Source organism: Rosa chinensis, chromosome 5, assembly GCF_002994745.2.
Source record: "Rosa chinensis cultivar Old Blush chromosome 5, RchiOBHm-V2, whole genome shotgun sequence".
NCBI classification, from domain to species: Eukaryota; Viridiplantae; Streptophyta; class Magnoliopsida; order Rosales; family Rosaceae; genus Rosa; species Rosa chinensis.
In genome coordinates, this window is record NC_037092.1 from 38,208,773 (window position 1) to 38,227,031 (window position 18,259).

General features: G+C 36.5%; 1 protein-coding gene across 1 annotated transcript; it reads right to left on the reverse strand.

Moving 5' to 3' along the window:
• Positions 1 to 10,717: 10,717 nt before the first annotated feature.
• Positions 10,718 to 12,312, reverse strand: LOC112166382. Its single transcript, XM_024303225.2, has one exon. It carries the CDS (start codon positions 11,874 to 11,876, stop codon positions 10,962 to 10,964), a length of 915 nt encoding a protein of 304 aa, XP_024158993.1. The 5' UTR covers positions 11,877 to 12,312; the 3' UTR covers positions 10,718 to 10,961.
• Between the last annotated feature and the right edge of the window lie 5,947 nt (positions 12,313 to 18,259).

Sequence of the window (18,259 nt, forward strand, 5' to 3'; positions counted from 1 at the left end):
TGATGAGTTTGTTGTTTGTGTAGTTTGCAAGTACTGAATAATTGATATTTCTTTGCTTTGCATTTTAGGGGTCTTTACTGATCGAGATTATTCAGTGCAGATGCAAGTACAAGGTGTGCCGGTATGGTTTCTTTGATGCCTCTCTTGTTGATCCTTTTCTTGCTGCTGTTTGAGAATCATTAAAGAGAGGTAAAGAAGATGAGTTTGCCCTTTGAATTATCAAGATAGAATGACATTGTTCATGTTGCTGAGATGATCAAGTGAAATATGTGAAATCTAACCTGGTTTAGTTTACATTTGAGTTGTTATCTCCTATGTTATTCATGATGTGATATGTTCATATACTTGTTGAACTGTTTTGGTTGTTTTTCTACTTTGATTTATGGACTTCATGAAGCCGAAGCAATGTTAATGTGACTTTTTACTATATGTAGGCATCAATGGCATCTAGGAAGTGATTGAAAGAAGAAAGGGGAAATTGTCAATATTAGTTCTAATGCAGCTCACCTTCCTTGTTTGCCTCTATACACTTTATTCTACAATCCAAGCGTAAGTTTCTTAACTATATATCATTTAATTTGTTTCAAACATATTTTCCTTCTTGGATTATATCATTTAATTTGTTTCAAACATATTTTCCTTCTTGGATTAAAAATCTCTTAACTGCATCAGCATGCTACTCAACTTGCTAGTTACACCATGATACTACACTTATTTTTTGTTTGAAAGTATGAACTCAGGACCCATCCTTTCAAACTCTTCTCTACCAATTTATTCTATTTGATCATATCACCGCTTCATGAATTAATTTTGTTTCCATTTATGTTTGCAGTTAAGCAAACCAGAATTATATGCAGTCTTGTACGAGGTCAGTATCCATGTTACCTGCATAAAATATTACATAATGTTATATGCGATACTTAATTGTTGCCTTTAGTATATACTATTGTCTCATAATGGATGTTAGATATCCACTGGATGCATGAAGAATGACTTGTTTGATTTCAAAGTTTACAATTAATGCTGGTTAGATAATATATCAACTCCTGATGTTTCTTTTTTTTTTTATCAAAACAAGGTTGGAAATGGGGTTGATGGAAAAGCTGGAACAAGACTTTATTGGACTTTTTTGGTTAGGTTCTTATTTTGGCAAGGACAAATCATTGGAGTTCATGCAACTCTGGATCTGTTCAAGGTTGATAGAACATAGCTAATGAGAAAGTTAGTATTGTAGTAATGACACTTTCTAATTTCATTGTGTAGTTGGTTCTCTTTAGAATGGATCTTAGTCTGTATACATATTGGATTAGTGTATTTTGGTGACTAATATATTCCTTTTAGCGCTTTTAAGAATGCTTGCGAAATATATATTTTTGGATGATTTTCAATATTTAAGGACCCGGTTTATGTGTCTTAGTAAGGTAAAGAGGACACAATTTCTTGTTATGAGAACAGATTTTATGTGCTCTCTATTGGGTACAAGGACACTTACTTTGGACTTTAAGGACACAGTTTAGGTGTCCTAGTAAGGCAAAGAGGACACAATTTCTTGCTATGAGAACAGATTTTATGTGTCCTCTATTAGATACAAGGACACTTGCTTTGTATTTTAAGGATACGGTTTAGGTGTCCTAGTAAGGTAAAGAGGACACATTTTTCTTGATATGATAACACAATTTAAGCGTCCTCTATTGGATACAAGGACACCTGATTTAGACTTTTAAGGACACAGTTTAAGTGTCCTAGTAGGGAAAAGAGGACTCTTTTCCAATGTCCTTGTATATGATTTACAATGACTGCTGGATAGAGGACTCTTTTCTAGTGTCCTTATATCCATTTTTGTAGTAGTGCATAATCCAGGAACCTAACCCGGATCTCGTGTTCACACGAACACCTACAAAGCATGCTCAAGCAGTCATTTTGATGCGACGTCATATGGACAAAGCACTCAGATTGGAGTACATGTCGATCAAAGATGCAAGAGAGTTATGGGTAGCGCTAGAAGAGCGCTTTGGCAATGTCCAAGATTCCCTCCTCCCTGACTTGAAGGTTCAATAGAATAATCTGCGCTTCGCTGACTTCAAGTCTGTTGCTAAATATAATTCAGAAGCTCTTTGCCTACAATCCATGTTGAGATTTTAGGGACAACTTGTCACAGAGCAAGAGCTAATTGAGAAAACTCTCTCCACCTTCCCCGTTTCAACCATTGTGGTATCAAAGCAATATCGTACCAAGGTCAATGCTGGATGGATCTCGAGGTTTCATCGGCTTATCAATGTTATATCTGTAGCTGAGAAACATGATAACATACTAGTGAGGAATTATAATTCAAGGCCCATTGGAACTAAGAGCGTTCATGAGGCGAATTATAATGCACCCAAAGGAGGGTGCAAGAAACGGAACCCTAATAAGGGACATGAGGGACGTATGGGTCCATATAACCGCCCTAATAAGGAAGGAAACCGCAAGTTTCGTGCGGACACACATGGTGACAATGCCACACGTGGGAGAGGTAGTCATGGTATCCCTGGCCGTGGTGGTGGCGCCATGGGCCGTGGTGGTGGCGCCATAGGTCATGGTGGTGGCGTCAACCCTCCTAGGGAACACCTACAACATGCACTTGAAGGGAGGCAACCACAATGATGTGCGTCATCGATGTGGATCAAGTGAGCATTGGTTCAAGTCATTCAAGGCAAGCGAGCAACTAGCTGCAAGAAACAGGGCATACAGGGACCTGAGGGAGCAAGAAGTATACCTTGCAGAAGAAGAAGATGGTGAAGATGTCAATCTCACCTTAGAGGACTTCAAAGCTAGAGATGAAGTGCACAAGGATGCCGCAGACTTTGATTAGAATAGTCCTTTTATTTTCCACGAATTTTGTAATGGCAATATGCCTTAGTCAATAAATGACGATTGTATTAACTCTTTTTTATGTGGCGCACCCAATGAAATATGATGTCTAGGAAAGTAATTGAGATTAGTGGTACTTAAGAGAGCCTCGCTCCACCAACATCTCTCTCTACTTTCCTGTTCATATTTGATTGGAGTTACCAAACAGACTGAGTGACTACAATTTGTCTAAGTTTAATTTTCTTTATTTTGGATTAGATTTTTGGGACCTTTGATGTAATCATTGGCTATTTTTATTAATAAAGTATCGTATTATTATTCAATGTCATTGACATGTTTTAATTCCGAACTTTATTATTTTTCAGTATGTTTCCTGGAGAGTTGGAATGCCTTGTTGATAGTGGCACCACACATACTATATTGCGACATAGGCAACTATTTCTATGGATGACGCCTAGTCGATCTTCAGTAACTACGATGGCTGGACCATCATAATTGATTCATGGTCGAGGACCAGCTCAATTTATGTTGCCAAATGGCACAAGTATTAATGTCACCAGAGCTCTATATGCTCCTAGGGCTGGAATAACCCTATTGAGTTTTAAAGATATAAGAGCCAATGGTTTTCATGTGGAAACACATTGTGAGAATGGACAAGAGTTCCTTTGCATCATCTCTAATGACTACGGACATAAGCGAGTATTAGAGAAACTTATGTGTCGCTCTAGTGGGTTGTATGCAACCACTATTCGAATTATTGAATTTAACCATGTCATGAGAGATGACTTATGGGATTCTGACACATATAGGCTTTGGCATGACCGTTTGGGACTTCCAGGTCGTGATATGATGATCCGTATATTAAAGACTTCACACGAACATCCATTTTTCAAAACGAAAAGAAGTCAGAACCAAAATTCGGTCCAAGGTCGGACTGGTGCCGCCTACCCCCTGTGGCCCAAAAGTGGTATTGACGCCACCAATGCCTCCTTGGTTCCTTTTTCTACTTGTAAAGTCAATTGTGACTTCGTAGCTCAACCAGATTCTTCCCTGGTTGCTTCTAAAACCCATCTTTCATTTTGCAAAGCTTGCTCTTTAGCAAAATTAGGATCGAGACCATCCTATGCAAAGGACACTAAGGAAAATATTCCATTCTTGCAAAGAATCCAAGATGATATCTGTGGACCTATTCAACTAACTTGTGGACCATTTAGATATTTTATGGCGTTGGTTGATGCATCGACACGCTGGTCACATGTCATGCTCTTGTCCACAAGAAATGCTGCATTTGCTAAACACCTAGCACAAATCATTAAATTAAGGGCTCACCACCCTGACCATCCCATTAAGTCAATTCATCTTGACAATGCTGGAGTGTTTACGTCAAAAACGTTTGATGACTATTGCATGTCCATTGGGATTGACGTTGAACACCCTGTTCCTCATGTTCACACCCAAAATGGTCTCACAGAAGCTGCCATTAAACGACTTCAAATGGTCGCTAGATCATTGGTTATGCGCACCAATCTCCCTGTTTCTGCTTGGGGCTATGCAATATTGCATGCAGCTGTGCTCATTCGTCTGAGGCCTACTGCCACTCAACCCTTTTCTACGTTGCAGATGGTTATTGGATATGAGTCTGATGTCTCACACTTACGCATATTTGGGTGTGCTGTGTATGTGCCAATTGCGCCGCCACAGCGCACCAAAATGGGACCTCAAAGACAATTAGGCATTTATGTTGGATCTGACTCTCCAACCATTATCCGCTACTTAGAACCCTTGACAGACGATCTATTTACCGCTAGATTTTCGGATTGTCACTTTGATGAGACAGTCTTCTTGTCGTTAGGGGGAGATAAGAATAATAATGTTCAACATGAACGATAGGAATTGTCGTGGTCTGTCCCCACTTTGTCTCATCTTGATCCCCGAATCGCACAGTCCGAAATTGAAGTGCAGAGAATTCTTGATCTTCATAATGTAGTAGACTCTGTGCCTGATGCGTTTTCTGATATCGCTAAAGATCACATATACCTACTGCAAGTGTGTCTGCAAGGATTGATGTCCCTAAAAATCTTGGACATGGCGCCGCCCCTAGGGGTATTGGGCATGGCGCCACCACCACTAATGGTGATGGCAATGTGGCTCAGGCCGGGCTCCCAGCAAGGAAACGTGGGAGACCCAAAGGTTCGATGAATTCTCGCCCGAGAAAGAAAGCGAGTTTGGCACAAAAAGATCCATTAATCATCGACATAAATAACCCGTCTCATGAAGATATTTCGGATTATGGTTATGTCTAAGAGACATCATTGGGGGACGCTCTAATGTTAGAACCAATTCCAGAGAATAGGGAGATCTCCATGAATTACACTAGTGTACATGAGATGTTGAATCGAGATTCTATTATCCTTGATGATGTGTTTGCATATTCTATTGCTCAAGGAATTATAGAACACGATGATATCGAACCTCGCTCAGTTGAAGAATGTCAACGAAGAGCAGATTGGCCTAAATGGAAAGATGTGATCCACGTTGAATTGGATTCACTAACCAAGAGACAGGTATTTGGGCCTATAACGCTGACACCCCCAAGTATAAAGCTTGTTGGCCATAAATGGGTCTTTGTTAGAAAGCGTAATGAGAAAAATGAGGTTGTTAGATACAAAGCCCGCCTTGTGGAGCAAGGTTTCTCACAACGCCCTGGAATCTACTACGAGGAGACATATTCTCTCGTAATGGACGTTATAACGTTCCGCTACCTTGTCAGTTTGGTAGTTTCCAAAAAAAAAATTTTGACATACAGCTTATGGATGTGGTTGCAGCATATCTCTATGGGGATCTAGATTCAGAGATATATATGAAGGTTCCAGATGAACTTCATTTACCCAAATCAAGTGGCTCTAAACCACAGAGCGCGTTTTCAATAAGATTGAGACGCTCACTATATGGATTAAAACAATCCGGATGAATGTGGTATAACCGTCTAAGTGACTACTTGATTGGGAAGGGATATGTCAATAATGAAATATGCCCATGCATGTTTATAAAAAGGACAAGTTCCGGATTTGCAATTGTAGCAGTTTATGTCGATGACGTACATGAACCTAATTGGAACTCTAGATGAGTTAAAGGAAACTGCTAAATACTTGAAATCCGAATTTGAGATGAAAGATCTTGGGAAAAAACGGTTTTGTCTAGGACTAGAACTCGAGCACTGTAGTGATGGGATTAAGATCCATCAGTCAGCGTATACTCAAAATTACTAAGGTGCTTTAATGAAGATAAAGCGAAACCTGTGAGTACTCTCATGATCGGCCATAGTCTTGAACTCGGAAAAGATCCATTTCGTCCAAGGGATGAGGACGAAGACTTATTAGAGGCTAAAGTGTCATATCTAAGTGCAATAGGCGCATTATTGTACTTAGCTCAATGCACAAGATAGGACATCTCGTTCGCAATAAACTTGTTAGCTCGACATAGCTCTGCGCCAACACGCCGCCATTGGATTGGTATAAAGACAATCTTTCGATACTTGAGAGGTACGATTGATATGGGTTTGTTTCATCCCTACAAAGAGAAAAGAAATAAAGGGAGTGTGGGATCGGACCCCACAAGGCAAAATGCCACCTTCCGTGATGTTGACGTCGGTGACGCCATCAATGGTGGCCGACGTCCTCCTCCTCCCCTCCATCAAAATGACAACGATGTCTTGATGAGTTTTGCTGATGCAGGGTATCTCTCTGACCCTCACAAAGGTCGCTCCCAAACGGGTTATGTCTTTACCATGGGAAGCACTGCGATATCTTGGAGGTCTACAAAGCAAACCCTTGTTGCTACTTCCTCAAATCATGCAGAGATTATTGCTCTACATGAAGCCATGCGAGAATGCATATGGCTAAGGTCTATAATTATACATATTCGAGGAACTTGTGGTTTAAAGTCTACCACAGATGAACCTACATACATTTATGAAGATAATGCAGCTTGTATTGAGCAAATGAAATTAGGTTTCATCAAGGGCGACAACACCAAGCATATATCGCCTAAGTTCTTTTACAATCAGCAACAACAAGCACTTCTAAATATTGAAGTGAATCAAATCCGATCTGAGGATAATGTAGCGGACTTATTTACTAAGTCGTTACCTAAATCCACCTTCGAGAAACATGTGAAGAGCATTGGATTAAGAAAGTTATCCGAACTCCCATGATTGTTGCAATCAGGGGGAGATATTGACATTAGGGGGAGGTATGATGTCTACATGTTCGATCTCGAAGAGTGAAGGACGTGTTGTGCTCTTTTTGCCCTTCGACCAGGGTTACTTTTGTCCCACAGGGTTTTTGTTACCTGGCAAGGTTTTTAGTGAGGCAACGATCAAAGCGTCATCACCAAGTTTGAGCGGCACAAGGGGGAGTGTTGAAGGATGTTGACATCATGTGTGCCTCTTCAAACTAGGGTTTTTAGTCGTAGAGTTGTAATAGGAGAAGATTCTAGATTTCCTAGTTATGTTCGGATTCTATTACCTTTCATGTACTCTGTAACTCCCTATATAAAGGACTCCTATTATCAATAATACAACACAATTCTGTCTGCAATTCTATTTTTACTTAAACACCTTGCTAAATCTTCATTGATATCTTTCTGTCACCTCTCTATGGCTCTATCACATGAATAAATCCATAGCTATAACACTAGTATATCTTTTGGGTTGAGTTTTTTAGTTTGGGTTTCTGCTGTGTGTAGTTTCCCACCGGTTACTTTGATGGTTTTTGTTCTTAGGGAACTATATATATATACTAGAATGATATTTATCAAAGAGAATTTGATGAATAAAATAAACAAATTAATGACCAAGTGTGAGTGTATGATCAAGTTTTATGATGGGCTCTTATAGGCATAGAACAACAAGGAGAATTCAACTCTATCCTGTTCTTTCTGCATCAACTTTTCTTAACCCTGGCATGGTCTGCTATCCATTAATTCCATTTATTGTTCTGAACATAAATATATGCACTTTGGTGAATGATTATTAAAGAACTGGCCATGAACATCCCACATCGGATCAAGCAGTAACTCGAGCCATCTACAAAAATTGTCTGGTTTAATTTGGCTGAAATTCTACCGCAACTTTTTACTCAAGTCACCCTCCTGTAATCACTCCAAACAAACAAAAACTACTGTGGAAGTTGACAAACAAACAATTAAGTGCAATGTGGAGACTGGAGACAAAAGGGCTTTGGTGGCTCATGTGTTTTGTATCAAGCTGGTGAGAGTTTAGTTCAAGGAGGAGATCCTCAGAGAACCAGAGAAGTTTGACTGGAGAGAATGGAAAGCCTTTCTTCCGTCTGACACTTTCTTACTTCAATCATAAACTCCTTTTTATTTTCTTTTCTTTGAAAATTTCAATCATAAACTTTTGCCAAAGAATTGAAGTATAAGAGCTGAAAAGATTACTCTGTAAGATTTGAGGACATGATACCGGGTGAGTGCTTGTTGTAAAAGTCTGTAGCAAGTGTAGATTGTGTGACTGACAGTCTAGCAAACATTACATGCAAGACTGTTTGTCAAGAGAACTTTTTCCAACAACATTCTATTTGTTCATCATCAAATTAATATCACTATCTAAACAATGTTAGTATGCATATATATGTTCCTCTCTGGTGTGTTGGTTTTCTTTGATTTTCATTGACAAGGACATGGAATAGCCAAGAGTTGCCTTTAATCTTGCCTTCTAAGCTACCCTAAATAGAATTTTCTGCTTGTGGCACTTGACAATATTGTCATTTGCAGCAAGTTATAGAAAAGATTTTGCTGATGGATTTCCCAACTACTCTTGTCAAGCCACCACCAAACTGCTCAGAGGCTATGATACTGGTTTAATTTTCCTTTAAAATCATGGCTATTGTTCTATTATGCATATAAGTTAATGATATTTATTCTTTAATGTAATTTATGTTATGGTCACTTTGGCTAACATGATTGGAGAGATAGCCTAACTTCTGGGATTTGGTTCGCTATCAACTTCACGTCAAAATTTGGCTAACCCATTTCAAAAGGAGACAATGGAAAGTTGTACTTTTTGACTTATCCATGCTCTACTTACTATGACTAAGTTCCCAATTAACAATTTGCCTGGCACCAATATCCTTAGTGATCGAGATCAGCCAAACATTCAAATTTCGAAAAGTAGAAGGTCAGTAAAAAGAAAATGTCACAGCAAGGGTCTACATAGAATATGTTCAGATGAGAAATATGAAGATTGAAGAACACGACTCGAGACTAGAATATCTTTTGACATTCTTAACTATAAATGTGTCAGAACAAATGGTATTTAAGCAAGACTCTTCTACTCTGAATGAAGAATATAGAGAAATACTCTGCATCCTCCAGAAGTTGCAATAGTGTGAAATCGCCAACATTTCTTTTCGCCTAGGAGAGGAGACACTAGGATAGAGGAACTTTTACCGTGAATTCTTACAACTCGTTTCTTACAGTGCTGGGGTACGTAAATAAGTCTGCATATGTTCATGATGTGACAATAATTAAAGTACTCAAACTTCTTGTCCTAAGTCCTAACAAAAAAAGTAGTTTCTATAGATGGTCCTGGACATATGCCTACTAATTAAATTGTCCAACATTAACTCTACCTGAGCTGCATGCAAGTTAGTGTTTGAGATGCTTTCCCTGAATAGCAGTGTACCTTTATCAGAATGGCATGATTTTGCCTGAGAATTAATGAAAAAGCACCATATATCCACCCAACTACTATCTTCACCAACACTACACATGTAATCCAGCACTTTTTCTATGAGATAGCCTGGCTCCCTATTGCTTTTTAGGGTTTTTCTCATGTATAGTGCTATGGTCTGGTATGGATACTACCCTTTGGCAATTTGTAAGTCATGTGTCCCAAGCAAATAGGGTCTCTTTGGGGGTGCTCTTGGAATTGGGTATTGAATGATTGGGATTCCACTAGTGGACCAAACAAGGGTTTTAAGACAAAGGGGACCGTAGACTTGTACTAACAGTGGGTCTGAGATCAAGGCACACCACACAACTATTTTGTTTGTGCATAGATTTGAAACTCGGTTTTGGCACAAGTTAAGCAGCCAAATTCAAAATCAACCAAGCTGAGCTAGTGCTGGTTTTGAATCCTATTTTGATATATTGAGACCTCTATAATAAGTAACTAAATTGATTTGTTGTTAAAATCATAGAGAAACCAAAACATGATTTTGTGCCTAATCTGTTTTGTTGCATAACTGATCATCAACTGTTCACAATCACAAATATATGAAGCCAAATTGTCTGATAGAGATCAATTTGGGTTTAGTAAACATGAATATGAATGGGGTTTCTTGGAAGAAAGGATCTGTACAATTTTAATTTCCTGACAAGTCAAGCAAGCCCAAGGTGCTGTCAACATTGGGATAATATATACAAGAAACACATGAGGTTTTAGACAAAGGATTCAGTGCTTGTTTGTATTCATAGAACCTGGAAAAAGAGGAGAGTTTCTGTAATTTTGGTTCTAGCGGACTATAGCCTTAATCTTCCAGATTATCATATAAACTTACAAAGCAATAAACAGTAATCAACCATCATCTCTTTTCCTGTTAATTATAGATATACTTGTCCAAAATTGTACTTATCATTATGAGTAGATTCTCAACTTTATCTGATTCTTTCAACACTGAAAGCAATTATCATTGATACAGAATACTCCCAGAGTCCCAGTTGCCTTTCAGCAAATCTTCATTGATTTCTCTTGGGATCTTCTCTAATTTTTTAACCTTTTATAGTCACCCTGTATGGGTCTATCAAATAATTAAATTCACTGGCTATAACAGATACTAAATTGCAAAGACTTATTCCAATTATTGTTTCATAAAGACAGAAACAGAGATATGAAAACCTGTCAAGTTCCTCTATCTACAATCACAATTCTGCTACATCAATTTGTTTTGTTTTCATATAAATGATAAAAAAGAATTGGTATCTATTCCTCTTTTGAGATGGAAAACTTAAAAAATCCATAATCAGGCATAATTATCAAAAAGAAATTATGAAAAGATAACAAAAATGAGTGATATGGCAATTAAGTCTCATTATGAACTCTTACATGCATAGATCAACAAGGAGAATTCGACTTTTTCCTGTTCTTTCTGCACCATCTTTTCTTCTAACCAAAGTCTGCTATCCATTCCACTTCTTGTTCTGAACATGAAAACCGCATATCTTGATGAAGGGTTGTTGAAGAACCAGTCATGAACATCCCACATCAGATCAACCAGCAACCCATCAACAAAAATCGTCTGGTTTCCTCTAAAATTCCACTGCAGCCTCTTTACTCGAATCACCGTCTTCGTATCAATTGAAACAGACAATACTGGATGCTTCAAGCCTTCATTTTCTCCACTACATCTGATCACAATGTTATGTGAAATTCCAGTATCACTGAATTGAGCTTTGGTGGAGTAGAGGGTACTACCTCCTGAATAATGCTCTTGCCTTGAGATTAAAGAAACTTTAGAAACTGGGGTACTAGTCTTGAACTTCTTGGTCATAGCTTCTTCAGCCATGTCACCTAGAATGAGGCCTATTTCTGAATCAACCATGACCAAAATGTAAAACCCATCAACGGGTTCAGGACCAGTAGCATCATACTTGGCTTTGGAGAGATCCCAAATGATTTCCATCTTCGAACTTTCGGGGGATTCAAAGACTTTTGTGCCTTTCTTCTTGCGAAACAAGCGAGAATTGGTGTTGAGTTTGAAGGATGTTAAGGGATCATCACCAAACTTAATGCTCAAGCCTTGCGCATAGTGGTTCTTGCACCAGGTGACTGTGACCAAGAACTGCTTTTTAGTGGTGGAGAGAGTGATTTTGTAGAGACAAGTGACTGCATTTTGGACTGAAGGAGATAGACTTGGAGAAACACAAGCAGTGTTTGCATAGCTAGAACATGAAGGATGAGACAAATTTACTGCATTTTCACTAAAACAAGACAGTTTGTCTCTCATTGTAAAAGAACAGTTCTTCTGATTTTGAGAGATAGAGAGAGAGAGATCTGGGGAGTTTTTGAGAAATGGGATCTGTCTTAAATGCTGTAAATGGGAACTTGAGAAGGAGATAATGAGAAAGAAGGTGAGGAAAGACAGGTTCTCTGTGTAAGAATTAAATATGATTCTGTGTCTATCTCACCTTAAATTTTGCATCTTATTTAGAGGAAGGAAGGAAGGAAAGGAGTGGAAGATTGAGACAGAGACCTTCAAGCTAGCCCTGTGTATCAGCTATGACAGTTCATACACGGTGACATAACAGAAAAGAATTCAAAAGAAAAAAGAAGGGAAAGAAAGGTGGCTAACAAAGAAGTTGGACCTGGTCCGGTAGTAGCAGTAGCACCACCATCATCACTATTTGTGACAGGATCGTGGCTGCTTTTAATTCCTTTTACATCGGGTTGTGTGATATAGTATAAGAAGGGGGTTGTGTGATATAATATAAGAAGGGGGTTGTGAGTTGTAACTAACTATTTCATGCATCATATCTAGTTTATTAGCTTTTCACAAAATATTGTACTAGCTTGGTCAAAAGTAAAAAGAAAATATTGTACCAGTTTCATGCTAAAAGCTGATTCTTTACCCTAGAAGGGTAATTTTACAACCAGTTCATAACTGTGAAAAACTCAAAAACCAGACTTCAGGACTTAATTTGGAACCAATAATACATTTGAGATTTTGAGATATTTTAGAAAGCATCAAAAAACATAGTGGTCTACATTTGTTTCTATCTACAATCTACTGATTCTACTCCATGAAATCCAAATATACAAGATATGCACATTTCACACAAGTCAGGTGGTAAGAATTTTTTATGACATGCAATTTGGGAGAGTTCTGAATTGTTATCTTGGTGGATATATACGTGAGGGGGGATTATATTTTTGTATTCTAAAATAAATTAATTCTTTTCAAGTAAAGATGATATGGGCATGCAGGAAGATGATTATGATAGTGAATGTTGACCCACAAAATAAATTTAGTTGTGTAGACCCAACAACTGCTGCTGCTCCCAACACCTATTATTGAAAGCAAGGTATAATTTCAAGTGGAATTTATGTGAGTTTTTTTTTTTAATTTAATTTTTTTTTATGACATAGTGTTTATGTGATTGAGCTACATAGTTTCCTTTATTTCTTCTTTGTTCTTATAATCTCTATTGACTAAACATTAAAACTTAATGACATAGTGTTTAGGAAGCAAGGAATATTTTAATGCGTGCTGCTCTATATGCTACATCCTTTTCTATTTATCAAGTGGTTGCGGTTGGGAAGAGAGATTTCGGGCATTTTAAATTAATGGGAGCCCCATCACATGAACCCTATTTATTGGTGAACAGCCCGCCCTCTATCACTCCTCCCTAAGTCTAAACAAATACAAAATTTCATATAGATTTCAGAAATTGATTGCTTCAAACTTCTTCTTATGATTGCTACAGTGCTATGGATTTAATTAAGTGGCATTTAAGGGTATTAGTTAGAGAAAAGTGAACAAGCTATGATTTAGACTTTGAAATTAAGGCTTATATGATTGAAAAGCTGAAAGAGAGCGGGGCTTTGATTAGAAAATGCTGGCACAAAATGCAGCTGATATTTTATCATTGTCCTAATTGCCCCATTTAATGCATTTTTTTTAGTGAAAGTATCAAATTAATCTCATTTAAATTCAGCTGAATTAGACGGAATAATACATTTTTGTGTAACTGTAGAAAAATAATGTCATGTCTGACAACTTCTCTAAAAATCTATATTATAGGGACTCAAATTAAAATCTATATAATTTTTCTTATGTAATTCTGATGTTTACAATATTATATTATCTATATAATATTATTTTTTTAAATTTGATAATGTGAGCAAAAATTTTTGATGCAAATGAAGAGAATTTGTAGAGAGAAGAAAGATGATCATCAAAAACAAAATCATCAAAAAAAAAGTCCAAAAAATATATATTATTCCATGTAATTTTAGAGTTTATTGTAAATATAGAGAATAAAACTTTCCCTATTTTATCTTTCTCTAAAATAGTTTGTTAAAATATATATATATATATATATATATATATATATATATTTCTCTAGAATAGGGATAAATGTAGGGAAATCCCACTAAACTGCGATATCATCGCACTTAAAAGAGGTCGCAGCCTCATTTCCACCTTCTTAAGCAACAACTTCTTTCAGCCTTTGAGTTGACAATCAAACACACCTTCCTTCTTTCAACTCATATCATGTTTGGGTTTTTTTCTTGCTTCCTAATGGATAACCAACCTTGCCACTTCTTGGTCACCTAAGTGAGAGACCACAAGCGTTCCATTGTCACTGGGAAATGCTAAGGCAGATACCATCACCACATCGTTCTCCACAATTGCCACTAAGTCCTATGGATTAGGAGATCTTGAATATTCTACCCTATTACAACTAGAAGAAGTAATCTTGTTTGGACCAAGCACACATATAAATTGGGTTTCCTTCAACATTGCAAAGATTTTGTTGAAATTAACCCTAATCATTTTGTGAATTGAATAATGAACTACAAATTTCGGGGGTGGGGGGGATAAAAAAGACAAAAAAAATAGTAATATATTCATATCTGGGTGGAGAAGATAAAGATCATTTTTATCCAATGAGTAACTAAGTAGCTTTTGTATTAATTAATTAGTTATGTATTTAGTTTTTCTTACAGATTTAGATTTTAGAAAATAAGTATACTTATTAGTCATTTTTCACTTAATAATATAATTTTTCAATAATTCAAATATTTATAGAATGAATTAAGAAAGAAAATAATAAAGTAGTAATAATCGCACTAAATTTCCTCAAATATGAAACCCTCATTCAAATCCACACTTATAAAAATTCAATAGGCATTAGGAATTAATGACTTGTATTAAGTACAGCTATGATGCATACCTACTTGTAAGCTATGGATGGACCCTATATATATGCTATTATCCTAGAGCATGTTCTTCATTATAGCTCAGGTACATCTCTTGAATGTGAAGGAGACTGAAAGTCCCCATGAAAATTACAGGAATGTCAGGATACTATTTCGTACCGTAATTTATTGACGTTCATTTTCCTACAATAAACTTATTTGTAGCCTTTTTAAGTTTGTTACATGATCGTAACAAGGACAAACAAAACTAAATTTCCCCTTTATATTCTTCAATGGAGAATATTTGTCTTCTTGCAGAATATGTTGGTGATTGATATGTGGTGGTTTTCTCAATTTTTCCATTATATCTTGTGCTGGAGTGAGTTGTATTATTTATCATGCTGAGTTGTTATTGGTGTGACACAAACACTCCGGTTCTTTGGGGGAAAACTCCTCACTTGTTGAGAGGCTTAAGTGACGTAAGTTATTATTCCAATATTGTAAAGGTCATGAGTTTGATTCTCACTGACATATGTACGGATTGGGTGGGCTAAGAATTTTTTCTTTTAAAAAAATAAAAATAAAATAAAAAATAAAAAAATAAAAAAGTGATGACAACAACGTTCTTTTAAACATATACGGTACGATTTCGAACACACACTGCATGATGATTCACTCATTCTTACCATTTCTATTCTCTATTTATTGTTAAATTGAAAAGGAAAAAGTCTTGAAAATTTCTAGGTTGAAACCAAAATCATCCTTGACCAAAAAAAATTCAAAAAGTAAAAGCATCTTATGTTCTGGACTTTTCTAACTACTTTAGTAGAGTTGAAGACATGGCTTCCACGCTTTTACACGAAGAATGGTTCCTATCTAGCAAGTCTTGAATCATGAACTTGTAATCACAATCTTAGAAAGGAAATCATGACAACCACATCAGTTAGGCAGGTATTAGTTGCATTTTACCAATCTCATATGACTTTTTATCTTGAGCATCTACTTTTGAAAAGTTAGTGACACCCCAAATTTCATACATATATGTATAGAGTCGATCTGTAATCATTCTAATATATATTTTAAGCATCACTAAAGTTCAATTATCAACATCTTTATTCTTCATTCAGTTGCTCAGAAGACTTTGCATGTATCGATTCTAGACTATATTATTTATAAACTCGTGCATTTTCAAAATGCATCCGTCAATGTATACCTAATATAAGGAAAACTTATAGTGGGTTAGGGAATGAAAATGTAGTTCTTTATCACTCAAACCAGACTAGCTTTTCAGCTTGAAGGATCTGAAAGCGAAATTCCCAAATATAAAGCCTAACTATTTGTTGGGAACATAGAATGATGTAGAACGGATGGCGACAAGAATCGAATAACAGCTTGATTGTGAAAAAAGAAAAATAGATTTGCTGTAAATTTGTGCTCGGTGTCTGAATCGTAATTGCTATACCTATCCGAGAAAGGAACGACGCCAGGAATAAAACTTGTCGCTTTGCCACGACATGTAGGCTTTTATGGGCTTTCGGTATCGTTTCAGGCCTCAAAACTGCAATTTACTATTTTTCAGCATTTTAGGTTTTTCTAGTTCGAGTTGGATTTGTTTTTTTTTAACCCGTGGGTTTTAGGGTATCATTAAGTTGAAACTACTACTTAAGTAAACTCGTGATAAGTCGCTAAACAACAATTTTTAAATGTGTTTTTCAATAATCATTTGCGTTGTGATTTACCACCTATTTAAATATCTTTTTTTTTAAAATAAAAAATAAAATAAATGAAACTGCTTTATCAAACTAAATGAAGGCCACAAGCACAAGCTATGAATAACTAACCAAAAGCTATAAATCTCACAATTTTGATCCAAAATTCATTGCTATCACCACCCTACCTTATTGTGCAGCAATGTACACACAGCATGATATCAAGCAACAACAACAAAAATCTTAATTATAGATGCACCAAATAGCAATACCGATTTGGTAAAGGAACTATATTTTAATTTTCAGCAGATTCAAGCACAACCATCAACAATGATAACTAAACTTTGGCCTTCAGGAATGGCTTCTGGTCCTCCTGGAATTTGACTGAAGCTTTCATCTTGCTGCAGAAAAACCCAACCCTCAACATAAGTTGTTCAAACGAGCTCAACATTGTCACATGATTTGACTTCAACTATTTCTGCTATAACGTACATTTCCTCTTTAATCTTATATTCCATCAACCAAACTTGCTATTGGTCTATTGAACCACTTTTGCAACGTTGAAATCCATCATTTTAAGATCGATTTCATATAGCAGTCTTAGATTCCGCATCCAAACATATAGTCCAATTTTTTTTTTTTTTTTTTAGAAAACATGTACGTTTTCTTTTCTGTTTTCTCTATGTTAGAATTATAATATCTAAATCGGCCACCAACGTGTGAATAACGAAGAAGAAGAAGATGTATTCTTAAGAGAAACAAAGTGAACAAACCTAGTGGACCATGAAGGATTTAGGGATAGAAACATCTTTTAACAATTGACACGCATTACCATCTATGAAATGTGTAGAAAATCCCAAATCGGAATATTTCAAATGACATACTAAAGCCGCTGAGCATTTTTGGATATAGACCACTTGGGTTTGAAACTTCAAGGAATTAAGCCAATGAAGGAAACATATTGGAACAAGGCCAACTTGGACAGGTCATGGATTGAATCTCACTTTGTAATTTGTAATTTGTATTACATATGGTCTACCATGAATTTATTCTTGTTTAATAATTGGAAGGCGCGTAATAATACTATTAGGTCATATGCATGTTGCAATTTGCAATTGGGTATTAAAAACAGAATACATAGCCAACTGTTCTGTAAATTATACTATACAAAGATAAAGGCCTAGGTTGGTATCAAGGAATGAAAATACCATTAAAAAATAAGAAAACTTGTATAAAATACTGAAACATGGCTTCCCCATTTGTATGAATTATATAAAATACAGAAACATGGCTTCCCTATTTGTTTAAGTAGATCAAAGTTCTGCTGATCTCAGCGAGTTTTGTCCTTTCCCCGTTGGGGTTGTGAACTTGTAATCACATTCACATCAAAAGAGATTTTCTATATTTTTAACAAGGAAAGCAAATCTCTCTACGGCTACTGGTAGGATATTAGGAGGTAATCCAAGAATGATATATATTAGTTTTTCAACAGAATTGCTGGGAAAGGCCATGTTTTTTAGAGTGCTAATTAAACAGCGTTCAAAGTTCATCAAGGGGCACAAAGCCTTGGAATTTATTGAGCTTTCCTAGTGTAGGTTGAAATTTTAGGATTCAAAAGAGTTTCGCATTGTTCTAATGACATCCAATGATCTGAACCCTCGATAGTACTGTAGAGATCATTTCCATCTTCATTGAAAGTTTGAAACAGTTAGTTCGTTTGCTTATGCTATTGTAATTGCATGAGAAGGTCGCAATTTGG